Here is a 24,916-nt window from a genome sequence, read left to right as displayed (position 1 = left end):
ATCTACAATCTCAAGCACTTGGAAAACAAGTTGGCTGATTTTCCTCCACTCGGACTGCTCAGCTGGGAAGAGTTTTCCACATGTCTTGTAAGGGAAGCTTTTGTGCACTGCTGAGATAACAAAAACACAAAGCAAAACTTCTCCTGGCTGTTCAGAGCCCTTTCTGCAAGCTAGACTCACTAGGCTGGGAGGGAGGGATACAAAAAAAAACTAATGGCAGTAAATCCTCTATAAAATAATTTCCTGGGGGGTATTCCCCCAAAAAAAGACAAGCCTTGCACACTGCTAGGCCTTGTAAGGAGTGGTAAACATGGTTATGGTGCTGCTTCCAGACAGAGCTGAGCATCCCACCTTGCTTTGAGCCAGTCTGTTGAATTTTTGGCTCTTACAAAAAAGAACATTTTGGGTCCTTCTGAGCAATCCAAGCAGGGGAGCTATTTTTTTTGTGCCCTGTGGTGAGGAGTTGTCTCCCATCCTCCATGATGCCTGCAAAAATGGGTGCTGGGCTTCAGGGAAATGTGAATACTCCACTCTCCCCTGGCAGAGAAAAGCTGCCAATGCCCCCTTTCCCTTTCTCCATGGGGTAGGAGCAGCTCCCAGCGCCATCTCCCCTGCAGCCCTTTCAGGAGTGCTGTGGGGCAGGAGGAGCAGCCAGTGCTGACAGGGTCTGTCTCACCTCCACGCTCGTCCCTCCAGGGCTCACAGCCAGAGCACACCTGCTCCTCTGGAAGGAAATCTGCCCAAAGGGCTCCCCAGCAGCAGACTGAGGCCACTGAACTTACACGGCTGCTGGATGTTTGTTGCATTTTGGGTTCCTTGGGAATCATGCCAGAAAAAGACTTCCCACAATGACACGTCTTACGGTTTTTTTTGTTAAACTTCCTGATCGATATTCCAGGAGAGCCTTATTGACAAGTTAATAATTAATAACTTATTCATGATTGCTCAAACAGCAGCTAAACCTGAATCTTTGTATCTCTGTGGAGTGCTCCCCTTGATCCAGCAAAGCAAGAACAAGCAGTGTTTTTCTCCCTCCCATGGTCAGTTGCTCTCAGGTTTGTCTTGCAAACTGAACACAGTGAAATGAAGCAAAAACTTCTCCTTTCTCCATCCCCTCTTCCCCATGTGATCCTTACTTTTCTCCACCCCTAACCTGCCCAAATGTCTTCAACTGAAAAGGTTAAAAGGTTAAAATAATTTAAAATTTGAAGTTACATTTGTAAAGCAGCTCTTTGGTTTCCATAAGATGGGAAATATTCCTATCTCTCCAGAAATCATGAAAGATGAGCAGCAATTGTTACCTAGTTCTCAATAAGTGCAAGTTAACAGGCCAGAAAAGTAAATCACATTTCTTTCTTGCTAAGTGGTTATCTCCCACACAAGAGGATCACTTAGAGCTCACTGACATAACTTATGTGCATTGCTTTTCCAGGTTTTTTCTGAATTCAGAAAAATCTTTTTGTTCCATCACAACATACCAATCTCACCTACATGAACAAGTATGAGGATCACAAATTGTAGTCTCATGTAAACTGCTTCTAATCACTCTCACACTAATTAGCATGCCATTAACTTAATCAGAAATACTCTAGTCTAAGGTGAAGCACCAAAGAAGGTCCAGCTTCCTTATCACACTGGGTTTTTACGAAACCGAGAAGACTTTCACCTCTGCTTAGATTGAATCAAACACAACACAACTTTCCACCCTGCAAAAAAAGCCAAATAAGAAAACTTACAGGCATGAGTACAGCAGAGGATCCTGGCATGGTAGGGTTGGGCAGGGTGCCAGGCATAGAGGCAGGCATAGGCTGTCTTTGTCGGTTGTGTAGGTGCAGTAGTGAAGACAGAGAACCTGGGACAGGCCTAGAAGAAAGGAACAGAAAAGAAAGTTGTCATGGGCTGTGGAGACCAAAACAAGCCTTACCCTGCCAGCCATTGGTAGGCACAGGCAGCTCCAGACAAGCAGGCACAGATAAACCAATCCAGGATTTGTCCTTTCCTGCATAAATCAGTGGAACATAAAGTTTTTGAGAAGAAGATGAATCACCTTCCTTATGCTCTTCATCAGTTAAAGCTCCAGCATAGTTCATCTGATATAACCTGAATGTAAACCTATCAGCTGGTCTCAGTCTCAGCAACTCTGCACAGCATAGTGGCTAGAAAAAGATAGTATGAAAAAGATTTTCTACAGACAAACCAGAAAAATCTGCTGGCATTAGTGCAGTGCTTCAAGTTTAGCCCTCAGGAACAAAAATATCTGGATGATAATTTCGTAGACTATGACAGAAAATTAACCACTCTTAAATTAATTTTGAAATTGTATCACCTGTAAATAAGCTGCTCTAAAATGAGTATTTCAAATCACTCTTGATAATCTCTCCTGTGAAAATGTACCAAGCCTTTGTTCCAAAACAAAAAATTACTAATTTTAACACTTAGCACACCACCAGGACACAAAAAATGGGAAAGACAAAAAAAAAGAAGAAATAAATTTAGGAAAATTACATTCAGATTAAGCAGTTTATGAAAGCAAAACATATCGACTACAGAAAAGCAGAGTAAATTATTTTGGCAAAAGGGGTTAAAAAGATTTAGAAGGATTTTTTAAAGTACAGCACAGGGAAAACTGCATGTGAGAAAGCAAGCCCACTTACAAAAAGAATCATAAAATTAATGGATTAAACAATGCTGGGACTACACTTTGAAAAAAGCCATTAAGAATGTGACCTTGGGAATTATCTTAGCAGTTTTTTGTTGGTTTGGGTTTTTTTTCGTTTTGAAGTGTGAGTTGCTTGAAGTTTTGGGTGAGTGTAATTTGCTACCTTTTCAAGCTTTCAAAAACCTTGAAAATAATTTTCACATGCAGTGCCTCGACAAACACTGAGAGTACAAGTAGGTGTGTTAAATTCTCAGAGAACAGGATGCTTTTCTGTACAGCACATGGTTTAGACTGTTTAGTAGGAAGGAGAGTTGCCCCTAAAGACGGACTGGAGAAGAGGGTGCATAATCTGGGAGTTTGAGGAACCTCTGCAGGGGCAATCATGGCAAAAGCTTAAGATGTTCAGAGCCTTTAAACATCACGGCTGATTTGAAGCCTTGGCAAAAGCATCCTTTTCTTCAGTGATCAATCCACAGCTAGCCATAAAAGCCTCAAAACTGGGCTGAGCTGGTCAAGGGAAGCAGAGTCATAACCCTAGAGCAGCAAGAGGTAAGACTATCCTGCTTGGCCTGAACTGTGTCACACCAAATGATGGGATTTTGCCCCTCCAATTGTAAGTGGTACTGGCAACAATGAATACATACAACCCTCCTCTAACTTTAGCTGTCATTTCCAGCTATCAAACATCGTGCAAAAAGCCCAAAGGCTGTGGGCGATGGGATACACAGACATCCAGTTTGGAGGGCACCACATCCAGGCTCCTAAACTGAAGGTCCCTGTCTGATGGCAAAACCATCTTCTTCTGACATACAAGTCTCCTTCTCTTTTGCCAAGACTTCAAACCACCTAATCCCCTTTTCTTTAAAACTCCCCAGTATTTCCCATCCTTGGACTTGAAGTCCTTCAACCCTCATGTCTTCAACCCTGTTTCCCTAGAAACATTTCTATCCCAACAAATGCCACCTCAAAATCCTTGCCCTGACAATTCCCTCATACTAAGGCACTCTGCTCCTCCCACCCTCCTGCCCTCAGCTGCCCTCTTTTAGCAGCTGCACACAACTGAACCCATCCTTTTGTCTTGGTTCTCTGTGGAGAGAAAAAGCCTGTGTTTTGAAGGATGTTTTAAAAATCCTCCCAGACACATACAGTACTTATTCAGAAGGGGAAGAAAGAAGCCCAAAAATAACAACAAATGTATCTCAGATATAAGGAGTTCTTCCTATTCCTCCCTTGTTATCTGCTGATGGAGGAATGTGATGTACTAACATCTTCATATCACCTTAAAAAAACTCAAGACAACATTTTCCAAATGTGTGGTGTAATCCTGGGAGAGAGTGCAGTAAGTTCTGTGAGGGAGCATGATTGAATTTCTGGGATATGCAGCTCTACAGTCAGCTCAGCACATGGGCTGAGTCTGGGGTGCCGTGGAGGTGGCATAAGTGGAATGGATGCATTGCAGGAAAAATGAGCTCAGAAAATATACTCAAAGTACACAGCCCCTGACCCATTCTGCTGTCCACCTAAACTCAGCTGCTCCGTGTACCAGCACTCATTCACACATGAAGACTTGACAAATCAATAGGACAGGGTCAAAATAGTGTGAAAAGCAGATACAGTGCTCTTTTGAAAAGAAAAAAGTGAGGAGCTATTGGGTTGAATGTGAAGAGGAGATCTCAGTTTGGTTTTTAGAGGCTGTGATGATCCCTACAGGGATCTACTTCCCACTGGCCCATCCTCACCAGAACTACTGCCCTGCAGAGCAGATGACAAACTCTAACAGGTCTTCTCTACCTCATGCTTTAAAGTCTGTGTGCCAGATGGAAGGGCTGGAGCCCCACGTTGGGGCATTTGAGGGGCAGAACAGAATGTGCTGCAACCCCAGCTGGGGATGCCCATGGGGTTCCCTCCCAGACAGTGGGTGGGAGGAGTGGGCAGGAAAGGAGGAAGCACTGGTGCACTCTCCTGCCTGGCCTGGAATGAGACTGAGGTGTGCACCCACCTGCCCGCTCTGCAGTCCTCTGAGTCCACCAGCTCAGATGTGTGGGAACTTAGATCAAAGGAAGAGAATCTATGGGAACTGCACTGGCCTGAGCCACGCATTCAATAAAAATACCTCTTGAGTTTTCAGTGGGGTCAAAGTAAAACAAGCACCATGAAAAGAGGCCCCTCCCCATCCCTTTATTCATTCTGAGAGTGCCCTACATACAGACCCTTTGTACAATTCACCAGTTTCCTAATAAGCTTAGGTGTTAGGCTGTTTGACAGAAACTTCTTTTGGCCTGACCTATACAATTTGCGCAAGTGATTCTCAAGGGACTGCATGGTTTGGGTTTTGCTTATATGTTCCTGAGCCAAAAAAATTTCCAAAATTGCTTTAATGAGTTGGGGAATATGGGGCATGGGAAAAAGGGAATTATTGGTATTTATTAAAATGGCAAAGAAGCTTCCTTGATGCCCCCAGTTTTACCTTTAACACTGCTTCATTTTAGGGGAAAGCACATACTTTACACTTAGCTAGAGGGGAAAAAAATCTTCAGTTCTTCAAATATTTTTTCTTACTACACTCCTGCTAGTCTGTTCCCAAGTCTGCTTTTTAAAAGAGGTGCAGAGCAGTCAGAGAAGACTTGCACCTCAAGGTTGAGCCTCTTTGTTGAAAAGCCTGCAGTGCTCCTACCATCGATAAAAATGCTATATAATGCACTCTGGATTCCCCCCTCCCATATCAGGGAAACTGACATTGGCCAGTACTCATGGATATCTCCATGGCTTCTACACTGAACACAGGTCATGGATTTAGCATGTTCTCCTTCACACTCACTCTCACAGAGCTCAGAAAATATGTATGGCACAGAACCATACAGACTCAGATACTCAATTTGTCTAAGACATCTCTTCCAAGGACAACACAATCTCTTTTGTTGTTGCTTTCTATCTGGCAGCAAAGACAGTCAGGGAGAGTTTATAACTGTTATTTTTTGGTGGACATATTGAATCTGCTCCTCTCTTTGTAAATGCTGATGATGTACTGCCTGCAGACTGTCAATCAATATTGCTGACTGGGAGATTTTCATTCCTTGGCACCTGTGCTGCTAAATAAATAGGGCTGTTGGGCAAACAGCCCACAGATAAAGGACATATAAGATAGAGAACTGGCAGATGCTCAACCTCACTGAAAATCTGGCTACCCGTGAAATTTTTCCAAAATTTAGGAATTTTTACTGTGTTCCAGTGGAAGCATGCTATTGAATATGATGGGGTCTCAGCCAGCATTTGTACACTTTGGGTGTACGTGGCCTGGATAGTCAGCATTACAGTGGCTCATTAAAATACCACATGTTAGCCAAGCTGCTGCAACTGACCACGTGGCTCTTCTTCCTCTGCATGGCCGTGCTAACACCATGAGTCACACTTACTAACATTTAAACCGATGGGTGGTACCCTGCTAAGCCATGGTGACTCGATCATGTTCCATCATATGACTCTACCAATGTTTAAGGATAAATCCTCTAATGCAATCAAATATCTAGGATATATACTTCAGTGTCTGCCTCCTTGATTAATACCAAATACTCTGTCTGACATGATGTAATTGATGCCTGATGACTAAACACTACACTTGTCTATTAAAGGACTAGGCTTCCCTTAACTTGAAATCTTCAAGGACAATTTGGGCAGATGACAATTTGTTGCTGAGCTCTCATAAGAGTAGGTTCCTACTCACCTAGACCATTTGGGGCTATGTGCAAAAGGACTGATGCTATTTAAGGTATCACTACAAAAGGTTTTCTACTATGGTAAAGCACTCCAGGTCAGTGGGTCTTACCATGACGTCTCTCCTGCTCCTTACTCCCCTGCACGTAACATTCATGCAAGGTCATCAAGAATACCTACATCACAACCCTGTTTGTTCCACTTCAGCTAGCTCTGGTGTGGAAAAGTTTAGCCAAAAGTATATGAAGTTGCACTGGAGTAAAGGAACTCTTCTCTTGACTTTCCATAGCCTTCAGATCCAGCCAGCTCACACCAGAGCAGCCCACAGGCTGTGCTGTGGGAATTTGCCATGTGAGCTCAGCACTGGCTGAGAGATCTCTGTACCACACTGCCGTTACACAACACACTTGATCAGACTTTCATCATTTTTATATATATGTATAAACATGCATGTATCTACATATTTATTACAACAGTGCCTAGAAACCTTGGTTTAAAATAGTGAGGTGGGTGAGGTTCTGCCCCAAAAAGTTTGGAAATCAAGGAAAAAATGAGGGAGAGTGAGTAGAAGCAATAGGGAGACAGAGGTGAATAAGGCATCAATGATATCATTATAACCAATGTAATGAGGAGCAATCACTGCATGCCAGCAGCCTGGATCTTTTCAAGGAATGTCATTATGTGAATGTGGTTTGGGTGGCTTTCAGGCTGAAGCCCCCAAGTAGTCTACCCTACCAAGAATAAGCACAGCTGGCTGCAGTCTACCCTCTGAAAGTTCATTGACAGCCAGGTACTGTCACAATTAAACTTTTCATTGCAGAAAGTAACTTTCCTGGAACATGTGTTTCCACAGACCAGCTGCAAGCTGCTTTTACAGCAGCTACTGCAGCCAGAGTACCTGGCCCAAGTGCTGTCATGGACCTTCAATATTTGAATAATTTAGTCAGAGGCAAAGACACAGAGAGGATGTTTTAATCTGAGAAATGTGTTCTAACTGGAGGGGCTGCTTCATTTACTGCTTGTCTGCTGGTTTTTGATCCACACTGCTATTATTTAAGCCTACCAGTCAAACTAGGGCTTTCCTTATTTGTGATCCATTTTTTCCCACCCTCAAAGTAGGGCAGTTGTGTCTAGTTTCAATTTATCCATTTGTTGTTCAGAGGAGGAAAGAAAAAAATAAACACAAGGGAAAGCAACAGCAAAGCATCAGACCAGTACTTGGAATACCTCACATAGTTGCAAGGGACCTCACCTGACCTGCTGTATCCCATGTTTAACGATGTTTTAATCACATCACCACCAGACAGCCAAGCTTTCCAAGAAGTGGGAGGTTTGTGTCACCAGGATTTTTCAGGGAGTCAAAGCATATTCAGGGGAAAAGAAAACTGGCACCTAGAATTCATGGCTCCCTGCCAGCCCAGTAAAGATCCTTGTTTGTATTTCTCAGATAATTCAGACATCTGCATGATGTGGGCAGATTATTATTATCAGTAGCAGACATTTATACCGTGGTGGTGCCCAAAGGTCCCAGTTGGGACCAGGACCCCGTTGAGCCTGGCACTGTACAAACACAGATAAGAGACAATTCATACAGAGCATGTTTATATTCTAGGGACACAAACCAGATGAAAAGTAGAAGAAGGAGATAGAACACACAAGCAAATAAATATGCTAAAGAATTTGAGACAATTTAGAGGCACAACTCTGGTTGCCTTTTTGTTTCTTTGTGTGTTTTTTTATTTAGCTGGTATGCTCAGAAATGACAGGACCGAGAAAGTTTGCAAGAAGAAGGGAGTAGCTAAGACTGAGACACAAGAAGGGCAACACTCTAGAGAGTGAAAATTGTGGCTCATAACTTAGAGGATTTGGGAAGCATCCAGACAAAGCTATGCTTTCTGTAGAGATTTTTAATGAGGTGTGCATGTATCTTCATACATTTTTTACCTTTAGGTATTTTGCCAGTGTTGGACAAGAAGAGATTTCTTCCGGAGAAAGAGAAACCAGCTGATGGCAAAAACACTGACAAAGTGAAAGTGATGCTTGACATTGTAATGAGGAACTGGAGGACTGAGATAAGATAAGGCTAAGCTTCAAAAAGTCTTAAAGACAAGAAGCTTGATTCAGAAGTGAAGGGAAAGCCCATGTAAGTGTCTCAGAAGAGCTGGCACAATTAAGGTAACAAGCTATACATCAGCCCAAAGGAAGAAGGAATTCGGCAGCAAGCATTACAAAAGGAGCAAGATGCAGCATGCAGATGTGAAATGATATGAAACAGAAGCCAAAAGCAACTAAAGAGGTGTTATTTCTCAATTCAAATGTCCCTCAGTGTCACCTGGGAAGAAGCTGTTCGTTGGAAACGAAGCAACTCCATCAGAAATGTATTCTTGATCACTTGTTCTAATACACAAGGACAGAACACCCAAATGAAGGGAAAGAATAAGTAAAACAAACATACAACCAAAAGAACCAGTCAGAGAATGGATATATATATCTCCAGTAAAATTCTATCATCCTGTGGAAAAATGCCTTCAAAATGTGTTTAGAACTCTGTACTTCTCACCTGAGCTTGTAGGAGAAAAGCCGCACAAATCAGCAGCCCCATCATGTATTTAGTGAGCCAAAGTCTATTTAAAGTTCTAGTCAATGATAAATCTTGCCTTTAGAAACTCCAGTTCTGCTAATGCCACCTATATTTCCTGAACACATGTTTAAGGAACCTCTGCAAATTCAGCACAAGTACGAGGACCAGCAGGCCTTGGAAGCCTCACAAAACCCATTAACATTTGCCTTTTGGCTCTTACAGGTCTTAGAAACTGCTGGTTTCAATCTTTCTTTCCCTCTAAATATTTCACTGGGTCTTATTGCGTGACCCATTACAAGAAAAATAAGAAAAGCTAGAATGGTTTCTTAGACTATAACCTCCTTGGAGAAGTTTATGTTCTGTACAGTGTTATGCACACAGCTGGAGCTCACAAATGATATGTGAAGGATAAGGGCATAGTTAAAGCAAAACAGGGAAACACTGCAAAAGGCAGGTTCAAGGATAATAAAGAACTACCCCATATAAAAACACATTCTTGCATTATAATAAGAAAAAAAAGAAGTAGGATTAACTGAAAAAACTGCAGCATAAATATGATTTGATCATAAAAGCAAGCAGCGATGTCAAACTGATTCCACTGCCACCACAGTCTCTCAACACAGACAGAACCAAGCTTAGTTCTTCAGGTAAACAAAGGATTTTTCAGCCTCACAAATAAAGGTGTATTATTTTTCATTGAAAAAGTAGGTAGATATAACGCACAAATACATGAAATGGCAGCTGACTTAAAACCAGGAATAATAATGGCAATAAAACTTACATAAACACTTTTTATCATGACCATTCTTTTTAAAATTTGGGCTTAAGATTCCAGCCTGGCAAGCAAAATCAAGAAAATTTGAAAATCTGAGGTTCACTGAGAAAAATATCAACAGGTTAAACAGCTGGAAAGAAACCTACACACAGCATCCAGGTGAAGTGACAACTGAACACTAGTAACTCTTCTGCCAGGTTTGGGCTATCTAAAGGTGCTGAAGCCCTCATTTACTCAAGTGAATCCTTTCACACATGTGTTACAGCAGTGCAAATGGATTTTATTTGACCTTCACAACTTTGCATCTGAAAGGGATAGTAGGCTGCAAAAACGATGGAGAAAAAGCACTTTTTAAAAGAGTTTTAAAGGACTGAGAGTGTCTACAGGGAGCTCTCACTGATTGCTCACTACCAACTGATTCCTACACTGGAAATGAGGTAAAACAAATTTCTCAAAATTGTCTTTCTATTTACCATTATTATTTGGACCAGCACAATTTAATAGAAATACTAAGATAAAAGAGCTTTGTAAACCCTCTTTATAATAAAAATATTTTAAAAATCTTTTTGAAGTGATTTATTTTTCGTTTTCTTTTTTCTTTTTTTTTTTTTTAACTTCCCAAACAATGCAGAAGTTTGTCTCTGAAAATAAGATGGTGAATTACAGCAAAGTTATGAAAACAAAGAACCAACAGTTTCTCCAGTGCAGGCTTGTTACCATGAGCTAATAATTCCAGACTTTAAGCAAGCTGAGCCTCTTTTTTAATAACTGCATGCCTCTAGGCAAAGTATTTCTACTAAAAATTATTGAGGCATGGAACAAGGCAAGGTGTGTGAGCTAATGTTGGATTGTTCAGCTACTAAACCAACTCCTATAGCAATGAGCCTGCACTGAACTGACAGATTATTTCTCTGTATACACTTGTATAAACATACTGCTTAAGGTCGAAATCTGTGTAAGCTTTCTTTTCAATTAAAATGTCAAAGATGACAGCACATGTTTTCACTGTCCTTCACAGGATGATGGATGCTGTGGCAGCAGTTTCATGCCCCTGTGTTCCAGAGATGTTTGCCTGCCTGGGTGTCTAAGAAAGATGTACTTGCTGATGTCTTCATGTGCCTGCAGGCAGACAGCACTGCTGTACTAATACTTTGGGTGGCTTTACCTCTCTTGACTTTTTCTTCCTCAACATTGCCCCTGTGGGCCCCCACATCCAACGGTGTAAAAGTTGGAGCGGAAAGGCTGCCGTGCACAAAGAGAAAAGGGAAAAGGGTCCTGCATTAATTAATCAAATTTAGATTGCTAGTTAAGTTAAGTCTTTAAATGGCAGGCCAGTTTCTCGTCTTGGCTAATTCAGTTAGGTCCCCACAGAAAAACAGCTGCTGTGGGTAGTCCACAAAAAGACAAAGTAGACCCCAAAGGAAACTTCCAGCAATTTAAATATAAAATAGTATTAATTAAAAGGTGATTAATCTGAATCTTCACTCTTCTTCAGCTCCATATTAATAAACTAATAAAACTGTAGCCATCAGTTTCTCATTCATGATCATCAGTCTAGAGCTTGTACAAAGACCGTGGCTCCAAGTGTTGCTGAGTCTCAAGACATGTGCCAGTACAACTCACAGCACAGGCAGCCCCAGTGCTATGGCTGGCCACGGAGCAGAGTTTGATCACAGTTTTGCTAGAAAATAGATTGACTAAAGAAAACAGCCTAAATGAGAGAAAACCAGTCCAGCATCTGTCACTGGCAGATTCAGTGTGTCTCCTGCTGACAAGTCACAAGTCTTCTGTATCCACTATGGAAAGCAGAGTTTGCTCTGTTTAGCAGAGCACAGTCACTAATGAAGACAATATGTAGATGTATATACATGTGAGATTGTTTATTTACTGAGATTTAAATTCTACACTCAACACTAAAAATACTGTAAAAGTAAAACATACTGTAGAAATCTTTAAGAAAGGCATTATAAAAGATCATTCTACATGATTTCCTAAACAAAATAGGAAATGAGCAAAATTGAAAATTAGAAGCCTGAAAAACTCTCAGATGATATATGACATCAGCATCAGGCCAAAATCCAGCTCTTAATCCTATCCTTTAACAAGAATGCCATAGGGAAACTCTGTGCTTTTACACACTCATTGCTTCCCAAGCACTTCTGCCCCAGCACATTGTTCCTGCAGTGCCAACCTCTTTCTACAGCCTAGAGGAAAGTTAGCACAGCCCACCATGGTCACAGCCCCAAATATGCTCTGTGTCTCAAAGCTCCTGGTTGTTTCCCTGGGTGGCAGTGGGGGAGGAGGCAGAGAAGCACATTCATGAGGGTGTTCTCTCAATTATCTGTTCAGCAAGTCATCGCCAGGTGTGAAAATATTTTAATGCTGCCAAATAGCTATGCATCTTCAGTGACCTCTTCCCACCCCCAACCCATTTCACTGATTCCCTTCAAACTTTCATGAAGATCAAAATGAATATATGCCATTTCTGGGGAGGAACCTTTGCACACGCTTCATCTCTTAAACATGCTAAAAATCCCAGCTGACAGCTATATTAGTACAAATTATGAGAAGCAAAGGGAAGAGGTGAATCTCAAGGCACACAGAACAAAGTCATGGAGAACTGCTGCAGCTGTACTTCAACAGAGATCAGCTCCAAGCCAGTGTTGTTTGCTCTTGTAATTTAAAGGATTCACAATGCCTTCTCTGCTTACCTCTCACTGGGACATATCCACTGATTGTGAGCATCAGTCAAAGAAACAGGAATCACAAACGCAGTTTTTACATAGCTAAGGCAAATTACACAGAAAGGTGGAAATCATGGTAGCTGCTATTTACTAATAAATTCACCTAGCACAATCCCCAAGAAATGTGTGCTCCAGAAAAATACCCACTACAGGTAATGGCTGCGGGAGGTTTTGCTGACACTTAGCTGCTGACACAGGCCAGCAAAGGTTTCCAGCAGTGCCCAGAGGGAAGCAATGATAGCAAATAAAAGCCATTGTCCACTCATGTCCAGCCACAGATACATGGGAAAATTTCTCTCTCTACGCATGCATGAATGCTAAGAGAGACAGCAAAAAAGAGCAGGCATTGAAGAGAGGTTATTTTATTCTACCAACAAAGTGTACGTTGTCATCGTAATTCCCAGTCACTATCCGTGCCCACTCCCTCTCTTTTAAGTACTGGTTCAAGCAGGAACCTGCAGCTAATTTTGAGGTTGGGGTTCATTTGTTTTCACATCAATGCAATTAATTTCCACTGGAAAATGCATCTCAGGCATTCAATCAAAATAGGCCTAAAATAATACTGAAAAGCTCATCTGTCTCCAATCTATATAATGTTTTAAAAATTGGATGCATGCCCTGCAATAACATTGCACTTCACAAAGCTTAAAGCTCTAAACTTGAGGGTATCAGTTACATTGAAACTGTACTAAATTAAAACATCCAGTTTCTGGTTTGCATTGATTTATAAATATCGACAAAACTACTATTGCAGTCATTACCACTTTGGGTGCTCTGAGCTGAATTTTCAACAGTTCAGGGTTATTTTCTTTCTTATTGTGGCTACAGTAGCCTTTCAAGTTATAGATCAAATTTCAGATAATATGTAAATCTTAAATCTTGGTTTAAGAAAAATGCATACAAACCAGCCAATAAACATGATAAAAAGCAGCAAGTCTAAGTGACCAGTAATGCAAATACCAAAGCACACTTGTTTTTTTTACTCTCTAGCTTACAGCAGAAAGGAACTGTTATGAAATGTTCTAAATAGAAGCAAGTGGAAATTGAATAAAATATGAAAAGGTAAGTATCTCTAAGCTGTTTTTTTTTAACCAGGAATTTGATGTTCTCTTTTGAATTATTCTTTAAAATGAGACAATCAATAATCATATTCAAAAATTTTCTCCTAAAAATATTTCCACTTTATTCTATCTGGTGTTCTTCAAAATGTGCCTATTTATGACCAAATTATTGCTGAGGAAATATAAACCTGAAAAAAAAAGAGACCTCATGAGCTGTAGCCCAGTTAACACAATCGTTTGAGAAAACAAGAATAGAACGAATACATCAACAGCAAGAGAGCCAATTCTCAATGGTGTATAGCACATAGCTTTGCCAAAGACAATGGATTTAAACCAACTGGGAATCTCAGTCATACACACACATGCATGCACACTCCATAAACAGACAGTATATAACATGCACTACATCCACTTGTAAAACAAGCTTTGACACCACCCTGTGTCTTATGCTTCAAAAGAAAACAAAAATCCCCATCTTCCACTTTGACATCTGTGGACTGCTACCAAGTAATTTGTCCTGATCCCTGGGCATGATTAGCTTGTGAAGCGAAGAAAAGGGATCACCATAATATTAACAAAATTTCTCCTGGCCAAACTCCACCCTTGCTCTTCTTGATACCATCACTGAAGCCTATGCTGATCTGCAAAGTACCTTTCTACCACTCTGTTGAGCCTATTTGCCTTGTGCAGTTGAGTTGAGAAAGACAAGGAGAGGTGGCAGATGTTCTTTTGGGCATAATGCTCTTGCCATTGAAGTTCACAGGAGTGCTGCTAATACAGTCATTTAGAACAGAATGAGACACATAAAAATGTATGACCCCTATGAAGACATTTTCCTAAATTATACCCTGAATACTGCCTTAATGCCTGCTAATGACATGCTACATCCTACTAAGAAAAAAAAGTTATTTTACATCTTTACCTTCCAATTTGTACTCACGTGTTTGGTTTACTGTTTCACAGATGGGGTTTTTTTGCTTGTTGTTTGCAGGGTTTTTTTTATTTTACCTTATCTTTCTCTTGAAAGAAATGCTGTCTTAAAGAGGAAACATTCTCCCAAACCAGAACTTTGTGTTGAAGATTAAAATAACACCCTTTGCATCAGTTTTGAGTAAAGGGCTTAGTGGTCAGTAGAAAGTCATGTTAAAAAAGCTCAGGTTGTCCTGCCAGCTTCCAAGAGTCTGCAGTATGAACTAACAGACTGCTAATTATTTATTTAATGTCTTTACATGAACCATAAGTGTTCATGCATACTCCATGAATTGTCACAGTTTGAACTTGTTACTTTTTTCCTCCACTTTTTCCCCTTTGAGAGCTGCCACTGAAACAACGCTTTAACTAGAAAGTTGCCATACCAGGAGAAGTAAAAGAACAGCATTATGATCAGCAGTGACAAAAGCTGAGTCACGTGAATTTGAAAATCTGTGGGTACTGGATAACTTTATGATATTTTATCCCACGGTTTTCAACACAACATTCAGCAAGGAGGAAATAATCCTTGCATAAAATACTTCAAAAAGGCCAGGTTGACCAGGCTAGAAGGAGCTCTCTTCCTGTATTTGCACATTTGAAGTAATGCCAACGATCTAGACATGACCTGAGTCTCGTGTAGATACGCAGGATGGAAAATGCCCTCCCAGAAACACAAGCATTGTTTCAACTCCCACCAACCCCCAGTGCTGCAAAACCCAACTCCAAAGTACCCCTTTTCAGTGAAGTGCCACTGTAGCCATCAGAATCAACTGCAGCATTTGCATCAAGAGTTTCCAGATTTAAACTGTGGGAACGGGTAGGCTGGAGCTGTCAGTGGAAGGCCTCTGACAATGTAATTTGTTTGTCCTGCTGGCCTGACAGTCAGTGCCTGCTGACATTCAAGAAACATTAGTTGGTTTTGTGAGGTTTTCTTCTTTTTTTTAACTGCTTGGAGCAGTTGGGAGGGCAGAGGAAAACAACTCAACTTAGGGAGGGGACAAAGCAGAAGATGAATAATGGAAAGGAGATGTGTCCTTTTCCAGATGTCTCCTATAAAATAAGTGTTTGTCCCATGCACCCGGAGACACATCAATGCACTGCAGGTGAACATGTTAAAAAATATTAACTTTACCTAAACAGCAAAGTGGCAGCTCCACTCAGTTTGCACTAACATCATATCTATTTGCTTTGGTCACAGGGAGCCAAATATTTTACTGATCTGGTTAAAATATCTCAACAGTCACATAAATAGACCCAGTCAAAGCCTGTTGCATCACCTGCATTTATTTTTTACTGTTAATATTTAGCAATGGAAGAAAGATACAGATCTGTGCTCTATACACTTGGCATCTCCAACAGTATGATCTCAGCTCAGAGAGCAGCAGGAATTTGCACAGCAGTGAGTATGGCTGATTTCCAGAGGTCGGAAGCCATGGCTTACTCACTCTGCTCCACATTTTCTGCTGTTGTTCTATTTCTTTCTTTATTTTTTTTTTTTAATGGGAAAGGCAAATATGATGAGCATAAAGAATAGGAGCAAAGTCAGATTGCAGGTCACCAGCATGTTTGTATTTTATTTTCCCCTGGTCTCTGTATTTTGTGAAGCATGGATTTAGACCTTGCATTAGCCTACCAGATAACAAGTCCTTAAAATGCCTCGTACATAAAATTTGACGAGAAACTAAGCATTTAGGAATATGTGTACCTTTAGACCAGAAATCTGTCTTTATCTCTCTATAGCAACAAGCCATCTGAATCAACAACATTGCACCTTGTATAAATCTGACCCAGTCCATGTAGGATATGTAACAAAGGTAATATGTGACTTGAGAAAAGAAAATGCAGCAATATGTATTCAAGACACTTTGTATTTGGCAGAAAGATACAACCAGCTGTTTATTCTTCAGTTTGTGGCTATACATCTACTGGGACATCCCCCACCCTGTAAACCTTGCTTAGCTCCTGGTCTTATTTACAGTGTAGATTTAACCCTAAGTGATGGATAAGCACAGTGCTTGGGATTTAAAGTTAAGTGTCATTTAGTATAATTTTTGACATCTCCACATATTATAATGCACAGCTTTTTCACAGGGGACTTAGGATCTGATCTTAATTTGTAGTAGAGTTATGGTCACAATAAATGTCTATTTCATATATTCATAAGAAGCCTCTAATGCAAATGGAAATAGAAAGTGGCTGTTTTCTTGTAATTACAAAGCCATGTATGTAAAACACACAGTACAGATCTGTTCCACATGCAAACCCATTATCAATCCACCATTGTGCCCTGGTTCCTGCCCTGGCAGCAGGCACTCCCTCCCATGCTGAACAGTCTCAGCAGGTATTGTAGCTTGCATAATAAAGGAACAGGTTATGAAATCATTAGCACCTCAGCTGAGGCTGCCACAGGGATGCCCCTCTGTGTTCATTGTGAAATGCTTCTTTGGCAGCTGCATCCTGGAAGCGTATTTGGATGTTGTTGCTTCAGCCTTGCCACACAGAGTGGAAAGCAAGCCAGGGTTTTCATGTTCTGAACTTAAGAGCAGAGGATGGAAGTCTCTCAGGTCCACCTCTAGGCTAATTCTCCCCATTTACACATGGCTAATTCTAGGCTTGAAGACCTCTAGGAAGCCCAGCTGTCTATAATCACACACTCAGAACTATGTAGCCAGTGCTGCCAAGGATCTGAGCCATGCCTAAGGAGGCTGGAAGATATTTCAGCTTTGTCAAACACCACATGTTCCAGCTCCCCTCGTCCTGCAGGCAGCCACTGCTAGTGGTGCTTCAGAGCTGCTCATATGCAGCTGTGGGCTGCCCTCGCCTTGGTTGGAGCCCTGCCTTGGGGTACAGTGCACATCCCATTGGCATTTCCTTCTCCATAAATGCAAGCTCAAGTGAAGCTGTGCCAGTTCAAGCAGTTGAAGCTAAACTCACTTGTCCCTCTGTAGGAGAATGCATGTCCCCAACAGAAAGAAACAAAATCCACTGCCAGTCACTCACTGAGTAAGGCATCTAGGGACCTTTGATGTTCCTTATGCCAGCCTTGAGACCCTTCCTGCTAGTTCCATAAATACTGAAATAATTGGCAAATAAATATTGCCAATGTGCAACATGATCTGGCTCAGGACAATTTTTTTGGTGACCCTAAAACTGGAGTATTCAGATCTATGAAAAAGGAAAATTGTGCAACTTGAAGGAAACCACTAGCACCAGGTAGGGAGGAGAATTTGTTGAAAGCAGTGAAATTTTACTGACTTGGGTCACCCTGGGGTCTGGTCCACTGGTATTCACAAAACTTAATTCAGCTTTACCAAATGTAGAGAGAGGGCTTATAAGGGAAGGACCTGTGTCAGGTTCCTGAGCATTAAGTCAAGTTAGCTTTGGTTGCTGTCTTTCTGAATCAATGCACTGGGTCATGATTTAAGCAAGTGAGGGGCTGGAGCTTTTTAAAGCAGCATAAGTAAATAGCTAAGCTTGATGTGATATAAAAAGCACCACAACAGAAAGTAGAACTTAACATAGTAATGAAAACCACTTACCCTTAATCATCCCTGAGACAGTGTTTTTACAACGCTGCTTGATTTATTCAATGAGCAAACATGCCTCCTTTGACTGTTCTAATAACAGGCCATCTCACCCATGCTTGTTGGGAGTTGAGTTCAGAGATTTTTTTTAATTAGCATGTCAAATACATTATTTAAATGTCTTTGATGCCTTTTCTTTAAAATTATTTGCTAAGCAATAACTCATATTTATTTGCAAAGAAGACACAGCCTCCGTACCAAAAAAAAAACCCCAACAAACAAAAAACCAAACCAAACCAAACCAAAAAAAAAAAAAAAAAAACAAAACAAAACAAAACAAAACAAAACCCAACCCAAAACACCGCTAGGAAAGTTTGGAAAAGTAAGAGGTTTGGTCACAGGTGCGTAACCAGTGCTGCACGTTGCAGAGTACATTATTGCTTAAAGACTTACTGAAGTCCAGATTCATTGCTGCTGACAAGCCTGCCACTTAGTGTACGAGACTGTATGAAAGGCTGTTTGCTGCAGGATTTATGATGGTGCCCTTACTGTAAACTACCTGTGCTCTGCTCAGCAGCTCCATGCTTCCTCTCCAGAGGAAGGGCCTCAGCTTTTGGAAGAGCTGGACTATTTCTCAAGTGAGTACACTCTTGTGATACTGAGGCTAGCCAGACCACAAACTATTTTATTATGTTGTGCAAAAACCTCTGTGCAAAAAAACACTCTTTAATTAAGATAGAGCAACCAGCACTGTGGTTGTAATTACCTTGGACTGCTTTACCCATGGGCATAATGAAATAAAATTGGGGCCTCTATATTTTTGTTTTTAAACTAAGTAAACCCAAATTAATTTATTCAACTCAAACCAGACAGGTTTCTCTTTAAAAGGAAGGCCTATATGGTTGGAGGGGCTGGCGCAGCAGGCGGAGTGACATGCAATGATGACTGTGAACTGCAAACTGCTGGCAAAACATTTGGCTTGCCATTGGTCCATGGCCAGTATTTTCCTTTGTTAATGAATCCCACATCTTTTCTAAGTTAAGCATTTTTTTCTTCTCCCCCTTCATTTTATTTGAAACATATTTTAAATATTTTTGTTTTTATGACGTAGTGGAACATGATACGGCCCCCTCCTAACCCTTAATATGAGAAAATCAATTAAAATTTTGACATTAGGAGCTATGATATAAACATATGGTTTAACTGCTCAGACTTTTTTTTAAGCAACATATCAGGGATCAGTGCAAAGAGAAGTAACAAAATGAGAACTACACATTATGGATAAAAAGTTTACCAACTGAAATTATAACACAGGCAAAACTTGCTATTCACCAAAAACAAAAAACCTGAAAACTTGTCAAGTTTTGATAGATTTCTTCTTAGACGGAGCATTACATATTTTTCATTTGTGCTCTTTTCTGAGAAAAAAAGGTCATGAAATAAAAATAGTCATTCTGAATTATGTGTTTAATATTTAGTACATCTTATCTCACTCAAAAGACCTTCATTTTATGACTTAAAGAATGCAATTTTAAAATGGAGTTTTATGGGCTTCTTCATTAACTTCCGACTCTTACCTGAAGAAGAAAAAATAATTGAGGAATACCCCATTGGAACAAAAACATGATTTTCAAATGCAATCAACATTGTGGGCATCCAGTCACACCTGCCCTGCTGACCACCAGTCCTTAGGACTATGTGAAAGTGAAATCCCTTAGAGTTCCCTTTGGTATTTCAAATCATCAAAACCCCAGACTGACAAAATAACAAGTCACTGAAACTCCAGGGAATAAAGGCACCAAAGAGAAGATTTAACTCTGTTTAACTCTCTAGGTCACTAGTTTTCCACAAAAAGCTCTTTCCCAGAGGTCCTGAAAGATTGGAAATGCTGTTAAAAGTAAAAAGTTATTGTTAATCCGTCACTGGTGAAAAAACAAGTTTTTTTTCAGTCGTTCTTCTACGGACATCTAGTCTCCAATCCTGCAATCATCTAGCTACATGAATTTACATGCCCTCCTTTAATATTCCTCAGTTTTACAAACCTTGCAAGATTTCTTCAGCCACAGTAACTTGCAGTTAGTTTTACCGGGGGAAAAGATGACGAAAGTACAGCATAATGCATTGCTGGCCCTGAAACCTGCACGAGGCGAGGACAAAGATATACCGGAAAAAATTAAGTTGCAAAAGCCTGTTTTGCACCAACCCCCTTACTTTTCATTGTGAGAATGGTGCCATGCTTGTGTTAGAAATGACAGAAAGCTTTTTATAGAGTCTCCTGATATCAACTCAAACCCCTGAAGTTACATGAGGATAGAGACTTCAATTATCTAGAGAGTATGTGCAAATTAAATATACTCTATCACAGTGAATTCACTTGCACGGTAACTGCTGTGATTTATGCAGAAAATTGCAGCCAAGCTCAAAAGCTAAAGCAGCACTTTCAGGTTGACCAAAATTATTAAATTCACTAACAAATTAACTAACATAAATCTTGGAAGTGGAGAAGAATAGAATATTTGGAAAAGCAGAAATTTTTTAGCATTTCTAAACATTCCAATCTGAAATGGCATATTAATCTGGAAATTTACCTAGTTATCTTAAAAATATAATTGTCTTGTAAACCTGAGAATGTCCTTGTTGTTTATTTGGACAGAACAATTAAGAAATTAAATCATATTGACTTGAACTAAATTACTGTTTTTAATTTCAGCCACTAAGTCAACAACCCTGTTATTCACATAAAACTGGTTACCGTTATAGCTCACCTGCATGAATGACAGCAATGACACAAAAGAAACCTTAAATCTGTCAGTTTTTCTTCATTTCCTGCTCTATTAAAAACAACCCAATACTCCAACTCATTCCTCTTTGTATGTCTTCTTTCCTAGATTTTTCCTAACTGTGGATTTTAACAGCTAGTTAGAAATCTGAACATCAATATCAATGTATTAATGAAAAACAGAACAAACACTGGTATTCCAAAGCTATCTTAAAGACTGATTAGATTCAGTAATAAATTAACTGGGTAGGAATGCTGTTTTCAGGGGAAAATACGAAATTCTACAGGAAAGTATGGGACTTTTTGTTTTGTTTTCCAAGGAGATCTTCCAGCCAGGAAGCTTTTACCACACGTCCAAATTCCATTATTTTCTCTGCATCCAAGAGCAGTGCAAAATCATCTTTGACATTTACCGAAGCGTCACGAGCAGCTCTTTAAAAGGACAAAGCTTGTCCAGAGTACAAGAAAGGAGTTTGCAAACAGGGTGAATGCATGACAATAAAGAAGGTGCCAGTGGTGTAGTGAGAACAGGGCTGTACACTCCAAGACTGCACTTTTAGAAACTTCATAAGTTTGAACATGCTTCTCTAAGCCTTTTAGCTGAAGGCAAATATAAGATTGAGTCAGTGTCACTCCAGAAAATTTTGTCAGTAGTGACAACATATTGGATAGTCATTAGTTAATGGACAAACATGAATGCAGGATAAGGTATACAGGGAGTTCACTGCAAAAAGGCATTAATGTGCCATTACTTTTATAGAGGGAGCAGCTTTTTCTAGCTAAATTCCTGTAAAACACACATTTGAGCTTATAGGGATATTAGCAAATGTATCCCTCACATGGTTATGGACAAAGCTTGTCTCCTAGTTTTGCAAAACATGCTGAAAATTACCATGGGGGAGCTCAAAAGTTTTATTTGCTATGGTTTAATTCCATTAATTTTTTTAAAAATAAGAACAGGAGGGGGGGGGAAGCCTACTTTTAAAGAGCTGACTAATTTGGAGATACATCAGAGATGGATTTTCTCATAGTATTTTAGAATTCTCTTGCAATTCTTCACTATAAAGAAAAACCTCAGATGCTTAGTCAAGGAGGGAAAAAGATCCCTTTAGCTGTTTATAGACTGAAAACATATTTGGCTGTATTTTGGCTAACATTTCAGCCAAAAAATGGCCAGTTTTCATGATTACTGTTTTATCTTTGCACATTTATCAGGCATCTACCAAAACTTGAGTGCCTAGCACTTACCAAGTGGTAAGTGAGATGGGAAAGCTAGGAAATGAAGCACCTTGAAGCACAGAACAATGCAGAGTCCACATTTAGAGAGTTACGTCAAGTGCATGCATTCTTTATTTCTCATTCTTTATTTCAAGGTGGACACAAGCAGGCACAGGATATGCTTTAGATGACATTATGTTCTTATCTCACCTTTTGCTTTTCTTATTGCTTTTCACTCATCAAAATTCTCCCTGCTTCCACCCCCTGCACAGACAGCCCATGCTGCCATCATTGCCAAGGGCAGGTCCAGAGAGCAGTTTCAGTCAGAAGGCACCCAGAGAAGGTCACCTTGTCCAACCTCCTGCTCCAGCCAGGACTAAATGCAGCATCAAGCAGGCTGCTGGGGGCCTGTTTTTAGACAAAGTGTGAAAATCTGCAGCAGCAGAGACCGACTCCAGCCAGTTGCTGTGCCTTGCCACAGTTCTCCTGCTGGAACCTTTTCTTTCTTTAGGTCTCACGGAATTTTCTCTCACTGAAACTTGTGCCTGTGGTCTTCTGCCTTCACACTGCAAAGGGGGCCAGACCCTGTCTCCTCTGTAACTACCCTGTAAGTAGCTAAAGGCTGCAATTAAATCCCCTGGTAGCTGTCTCTTCAGGGTAAATAAATCAAGATGCCCCAATCTCTGCTTCTGTGGCTACTCTCTCCATTCAGCTTAGGGAAGATGCCCATAATGCCATCTGTCCTCTGTGCAACTGACCCACCTTCCAGCAAGTCACTGCAGACTCACACAACAACATGTGTGCCCATTTGTCTGGATTTATTCAACAGTCCAAGTAGATTTCACCCAAAACTGCCCCAGACTTGTTTGGGTACTGAAATTTTGTATTGCCCTCACAACAGAGATTTCTCTGAGTTCTCTGGGGATTGTTTGGGCAAACCCAAATATCTGACCCTAAGCCAATCAGTTAATTATTATATGTAATGTTTGTCCTATTTGATAATTGCTCTGCACAAGAAACATGCCAGTGCAGATGTACTGCTGAAATTCAGTGCTCCTGTGCTCAGTGCTACATGGGGAAGCCACAGACCCTTCCTACATCCAGCTCAATCTGATCTGCACTCCAGAACATCCTGTTATTGCAGCATTGCATCTTTAAAATGAGTCTCCCTGTGATAAAGAACTGTCTATTAAGGGAGAGAAAAGAAACAGGTATTACAGTTGCAGCTGGCTGTGCTTTCAGTCAAGAACTTGTTCTGGGCAAGACCAGGTGAGACCAAGGTTTAAAATTGTGGCATGTAGCATGTGCAGATGCCAGAGTATTATTGCCTGTTTTATCATTGCTACTTGTCACACTTTCTTGGAATTTGACCACAGAAACAAATCAGAAGTAACAGAACCCTTTAGAAGTGACAATGAATATCAAACAGAAAATGAAATGTACAAAGCTTAATCATCTTTCAGTGCATAGCAAGTAAAAAACATTCTTTTCAAGCCCTTTCTTAAATAAAAAAGTTATTTGTCAGAAAAAAAAAATCCCAATTTCTCTTGAAAAAAATGTTGTGAAAAGCTCAAATTTTAATAATTGCTGAGCCTCACTGAAAACTTTTCAATCAGCCTCATTTTACTTTTCTAAGAAGACCTTTATAAATTCATGCTCTTCCAACTATCTCAATAATCTTTTTTTCCCTATAACATTAACTTATTTTTTGCATATTTTTACAAATGTTGCTGGTAAGGTTTTTTACTTTTCCTGAAGTATGTATGTACTGCAGTATTTTTATAGGGCTCTACAAAGCCTTGACAAAAGAGTTTAAACTAAATGAAAAAATGGCTTAATTAATTACTAAATATTAGAATATCTACTGAATTGCAGTAGCTGGGAAAAGTTCCATGCTGCACAAGATTAGCAAATAAAAAGCCAAACCGAACACTTAGTGATGCCCAGCAACGTCCCCCTTTAACTGTTGCTTAAATTTGATTTCTCATTCTTAAAGAAAAACATGAAATGTGAGAGAGAGTTGAGGGGTGCTAATAGAGTGTCGACTTCAAAAAGAAAGAAAGAAACCATCAATCAAATTTATATACCAATATCACCACCTTAAGTCCTGCAACTTGAAATCTTATTCAGGTGATAAATTCTTTCAGGTATGATTGCTTAGGAATAGCAGGAGATAATTCTGCCTTGCAGGGAGTGTGTGTGAGTGTGTTTGTCCCCTCAAAGATGGGGACAAACACACTCACACACACACCCCCCCTACATACACAAACAGATCCAAACATACAGAGATCTGTGTACCAATCTGCACTCTGTGCAACAAATCCCTCCTTCATACTAATGGCCACAGGAGATACTTGTCAACACTGGATTCCAATGGCAAGGAATCTGCTCATTCAGGCAAACTATAAAATGAACCTTAATTTAGTGTTTATATTAAATTTTTAGCCAATCTTATTTCTACATGAGTTTTCTAAAGAAACTCACTCATTAAAGCATATCAGAAAACTGAAACGTATTCAGAACAATGAGAATTCCTGCAGTTCTATGGTACAAGAGAAACAGAGCTCATGTCCTTAGCTGCAGTGAAAGAAAAGTTCATTTTGACCTGGAAACCAAATGATAACAAAGAACACAGTACTGGAACTTTTCTGACATGATACTGAGTTGCCTTAAACTGAGGTCAAGGAAGAACCTGGTCTAGCACATTTTTTCTGTTCTGGTTTGTAAGATTTGGAAAAAACTAGCTCATCTTAAATTTGACATATAAAATTACCTGTGCTGATGGGCTTTTCCAGTGTGGTAAAACATTCAACTGACATTACTTTAGACAGAACTTGTAATAATGAACTTTTTTTATTACTATAATTATAATTTTTCTTCTGCTAATGGGCA

At 40.1% G+C, this 24,916-nt stretch overlaps 1 protein-coding gene across 5 annotated transcripts in view; it reads right to left on the bottom strand.

The window, feature by feature from the left end:
* Positions 1 to 24,916, bottom strand: part of CREB5 (cAMP responsive element binding protein 5) — a 256,868-nt gene that overhangs the window by 72,730 nt on the left and 159,222 nt on the right. For all 5 annotated transcript variants that reach the window (XR_013181630.1, XM_077176335.1, XM_077176336.1 and 2 more), the window contains one exon: positions 1,737 to 1,863. Coding sequence is in view for 4 of the 5 variants with exons in the window: in XM_077176335.1 (XP_077032450.1) it covers positions 1,737 to 1,863 (127 nt within the window). In the remaining variant the exon portion in view is untranslated. The remainder of the gene's footprint in view (positions 1 to 1,736; positions 1,864 to 24,916) is intronic.

The sequence above is a fragment of the Agelaius phoeniceus genome, chromosome 1 (assembly GCF_051311805.1).
Source record: "Agelaius phoeniceus isolate bAgePho1 chromosome 1, bAgePho1.hap1, whole genome shotgun sequence".
In the NCBI taxonomy this organism is placed as follows: domain Eukaryota; kingdom Metazoa; phylum Chordata; class Aves; order Passeriformes; family Icteridae; genus Agelaius; species Agelaius phoeniceus.
The sequence above is the reverse complement of the archived record's forward strand: the minus strand, read 5'-3'. Positions and strand labels throughout refer to the sequence as shown.